General features: G+C 46.5%; 1 protein-coding gene across 1 annotated transcript; it reads left to right on the top strand.

The window, feature by feature from the left end:
* The first annotated feature begins 2314 nt into the window (after positions 1-2314).
* Positions 2315-4299, top strand: LOC144681343 (C-C motif chemokine 16-like). Its single transcript, XM_078542937.1, has 3 exons — positions 2315-2667; positions 3918-4026; positions 4129-4299. The coding sequence occupies exons 1-3, from the start codon at positions 2583-2585 to the stop codon at positions 4223-4225; spliced, it is 291 nt and encodes a 96-aa protein (XP_078399063.1). The 5' UTR covers positions 2315-2582; the 3' UTR covers positions 4226-4299.
* The last annotated feature ends 262 nt before the right edge of the window (positions 4300-4561 follow it).

Raw genomic sequence — 4561 nt, forward strand, 5'->3', positions numbered from 1 at the left:
TTGGTCCTGGCCCTGTTGGGGTGCAACCCATCCAGCTTGTAAAGGTCCCATCTTCTCCAGAATCAGTCCCAATGCCTCAGGAATCTAATTCCCTCCCTCCGGCACAATCTGTCCAGCCACACATTCATCTGGTCTATTCTCCTATTCCTGATCTCGCTAGCACGTGGCACTGGGAGTAATCCTGAGATTACTAACTTTGAGCACCTGCTTTTCAATTTATTTCCTAACTGGCTATATTTTGCTTTCATTATCTCAAAGCTCTTTTTACCTATGTCATTGGCAATGATTTGGACCATGACTTCTGCCTGTTCACCCTCGCCCTTCAGAATGTCGTGCAGCCGCTCAGTGACTCTGGGTCGCATGAGTTCCCTTGGGAGATGGAGGTGGTTCCTGGCACCATGGTTCCCTATGGAAGGTCCCATTGGGTGGGGGTTTCACACCCTCTCCCCTCTACTCTGAAACAGGAATCACAACAACAAGTGTGGGGGTCCACATCAACACCCCGAGGCCCCTGGTACACAGAGCCGGCAGCCACACCAGACCCACCTCCCACTGAGGAGGAACCGGGAAGACAGGGAGAAACTGAGAGAGAGCAGAGTGTCTCCCTGCTTCACCGTGAACTCCATCTCCTCCCGGGCCCCTCTCCCTTCCAGCATCATAACCCCCGAATCTCTGTCCCTCGAACTCTGTTTTCTCCCCGCCTACCCAGTGCCTAAATCCCTCTCCCTCTGTCCACTCAGTAACTCTCTCCATTGAGCCTTTGACTTACTCATCGCTATGCTCCCCAACTGAATCCATCTCTCATCTCCCCAATCCCATTCACAATCCCTCTTTCCAAGCCCATGAACAACCCCTGCTCGCAATCCCATTCACAATCCCCGCTGCATAATATCAGCCGACTCCAGCCCGGTCTCAGCTCCTCTATTGCTGAAAGTCCCTTCCATACTCTTCACCCTGGGCTCAACTGTTCCAGCGCACTTTCTAATCCTGTAAACCCGAGATCATTCAAACCCCTGATGCCTGTGTCCTAACTCACACCAATCCCATTTGCCCATCAGCCCTTTGCTCTTTATTAAACTTATTCACAGGATGTAGGGATCCCTGGAAAAACCTGATTCTTTCCCCATCCCTAATTGTCCTCAAACCACTCCACTGCTCCATCTCTCACTCATCCTGACAGACACCTCTTAAACCGAACTCTTTGAACAAGTTGTGATCATGTGCCCTAATATCTGCTTGTGTAGGTTAATGTTAAATCGTGTTGGGGAGAGAGGGTCTGGTGTGTGGGTTTGTGACGAATGAGTGAAGATTGGGTTAAATCGTCAGTAATAGGCCCGAAAAGGAAACTGAAGAAAGTGAGACTTGAGTGAAAAAGATATTGAAAGCACAGCACCACTGAAAACATTCAAAACCCAGTGACTGTTGAGGTGGTGCGATATTCTACTGGGTCACAGGCAGAATGTAGAAGGTGTTTCAGGACTGGGTCCACAAAGGGATTGCATCTTCACCTGTAATTTTCCAGTTTATGTGATAAAGGTTAGTGATTCTCAATGGGAACAAACATTCCCTGAGTAAAGAGAGCGACTGAATTCCGTTCTCTGTTATCTGACATCTACAATGGGAAGTTTGTGGTTCACAATCCTTCCATTAACACCATCAGTTACCTCATTCTTAGCTGGGCTCAGTGGGTCACTGGGTCACACTCTGACCTCTCACACAGAAGGTCAAAGCTTCAAAACCCACTCCGAAAACATTAAGCACAAAATCTCAGCAGACTCTGCATCGCCATACTGAGGGAGTGCTGCACTGCCGGGAGTGAGGTATTTCAGAGGTAACATTGAACTGGGGCCCCGTCCACCCTCACAAGTGGAAGTAAAATATCCCATGGGTTTATTTGGAAGAAGAGCAGGGCAGCTCTCCCAGGTGTCCTGGGGAATATTTATCCCTCACTCAACATCATTAAAACAGATTATCAGGTTATTATTACATTGCTGTTTGTGGGATCTTGCTGTGTACAAACCTCCTGCTGTCTTTCCTACATTATAACAGTGACGACACTTCAGGAGTGTTTCACTGATTGTGAGGTGTTTTGGGATGTCCTGAGGTGGTGAAAGGTGCTATAGAAATGCAGTCTTTCTGCCTTTCCCACATGCAGTGATATATTTTGATATTAAACTCACCGCCTGCCCAGAGCTGGGTGCTCAGTATGAAATGGGCCAATCAGGAAGTTTGATTCTTCTCATTGCCTCTCTCCTTGCCCAGATAGGGAAGTTGTGAGATTTTCTGAGGGAAATGAGCTGACAGTTTACTGAGAAACACTGACCGAGAAAGTTCCAGCCATTCGGTGCTGAAGCCAAGAACTCCCATTCACAGAACAACATGTACTTCCCTTTCCAGGGATCGCAGGAATGGAGGAACAATTACACCAGAGAACTTTCATTGCTGGAGAATGGGGGAAGGCCCAGGGCATCTCCGTATTGCTGACTCTGTGCAGTTTTACATGATATAAACCATGAGGGGACAACTCAATCCTCACTGCACTCTCACCCTTCAACACTGAACACTTGCAACTTGGAAAGGACATGATGAAGACAGCACTGTGTGTTGCTGCTGCTGTTCTGGGAGCACTGGGCCTCTGCTTGATCCAGGATGCTGCTGCTTCACCAGGTAAGAGAGAGGCTTCCTTACTGCCAATATTCTCCGAGAATCTGAGAATGGCCAAAACTGTTACAAACAGGTTATAAACCCACTGCTGGGTTCCATCAATTGCTTGTGTTATTTAATAGTGTTCAATGTAATGATTCCTCCTCACTCTGTCCAGAGGAAGCTGCAGACAGTGAAACAACTGAGACCTAACCAGCTCTGGCTGGTAAAAGACTGGAAAATCCCATGATACTCTATAAGTATATCAATGGGAAGAGGATAACCAGGGAAAGAATAGGGCCCATTAGGGACCAAGGGGGCAATCTGTGTGTGGAGTCAGAGGACATTGGTAAAGTGTTGAACAAATACTTCTCATCAATCTTCTGAAGGTATGGAACTCAGGGAGAGGGGCTGTGAGGTTCTAAAGCAAATTGATACAGGGAGTGACAAGGTATTGGAGGTGCAGAGGAGATTCACCAGGATGTTGCCTGGGATGAAACATTTAAGTTATGAAGAGAGGTTGGATAGACATGGGTTGTTTTTGTTGGAGCAGAGAAGACTGAGGGGCGACCTGATCGAGGTGTACAAGAATATGAGGGGCATGGGAAGGGTGGATAGGGAGCAGCTGTTCCCCTTATTTGAATGGTCAGTCTTGAGGGGACATAAGTTTAAGGTGAGGGGCAGGAGGTTTAGGGGGGATCTGAGGAAAAACTTATTTACCCCGAGGGTGTGATGGTCTGGAATGTGCTGCCTGGGAGGGTGGTGGAGGCGGGTTGCCTCACATCGTTCAAAAAGTACCTGGGTGAGCATTTGGCATCTCAAAACATGAAGGCTATGGGCCAAGTGCTGGTAAATGGGATTCGGTGGGCAGGTCAGATGCTTCTCATGTGTCGGTGCCGACTCAATGGGCCAAAGGGCCTCTTCTGCACTGTGTGATTCTGTGATTCTGTAACCCGGGTTTGATAAAGATATCTTTTACACTTGATGCCTCTATTTATCCCATTTGTATTTTAACAGTGTGATCAGCTTGTCCTGTGTGTGTAAATGGTGAACAGGCTGTGTGTCTTTTCTCTAGAAAGGAGAAAGCTGATTGGTGACTGTGGAAGCAGGCTCAGAAACACCAGTATAGAGCAGATGGGCCAAATGGCCTGTTTCTCTTCTGTAGACTCGCTGTATTTCTATATTAAACATGAAGGATAATTTTCCTCTCAGTGAGAATCTGCTGTGTTACCCACTCCATGTTTAACTGTGTTCATTTCTCCTCCTCATTCTAGTTGGCCCTGTAATATTCGAATGCTGTGAGAATTTTAAACCCACCCGTATTCCTCATAAAAGACTTGTAAGCTACACGAAAACAATTGGCTGCTCCATTCCTGCCATTGTGTAAGTATTTAAAGGGATTTGTTACTGCAGTGTGTTTAAATGAAAGGTTTGGAGCTGGTATCTGTGACTCTCTGATAATCACACCTCATTTCATTCTTTCAGTTTTACAAACAAGCGGAATATGAGAATTTGTACTAAAGAGAGTGAGGAATGGGTCCAAACTGCAGTCGCATTTCTGGAAAAGGGACTGAGGAATTGAAGAGAGAAGAAGTCATTGAGAGCACAGAATTTTAAAACCATTTAAAATACTGTGACTGTTGAAGCGGCGCGATATTGTCCTGGGTCACAGGCAGAATGTGGAAGGTGTTTCAGGACTGGATTCAGAAACTGATTCTCTGATCACTTGTAAATTTCCAATTGATGTGATAATGAGCAATAAATATTCTCGATGGTAACTAACTTTTCCTGTGTAAACCACAGTCGCCAATAGAGACTGAAACAAGATGGTGGAACGTTGTTAATGTGGGTCCAAGGCAATGAGACACCCTCAGCTGCAAATGGATGGAGCTGCAATCCCAACACTAACCACCAAGGA

Source organism: Cetorhinus maximus, chromosome 6 (genome assembly GCF_964194155.1).
Source record: "Cetorhinus maximus chromosome 6, sCetMax3.hap1.1, whole genome shotgun sequence".
Lineage (NCBI taxonomy): Eukaryota > Metazoa > Chordata > Chondrichthyes > Lamniformes > Cetorhinidae > Cetorhinus > Cetorhinus maximus.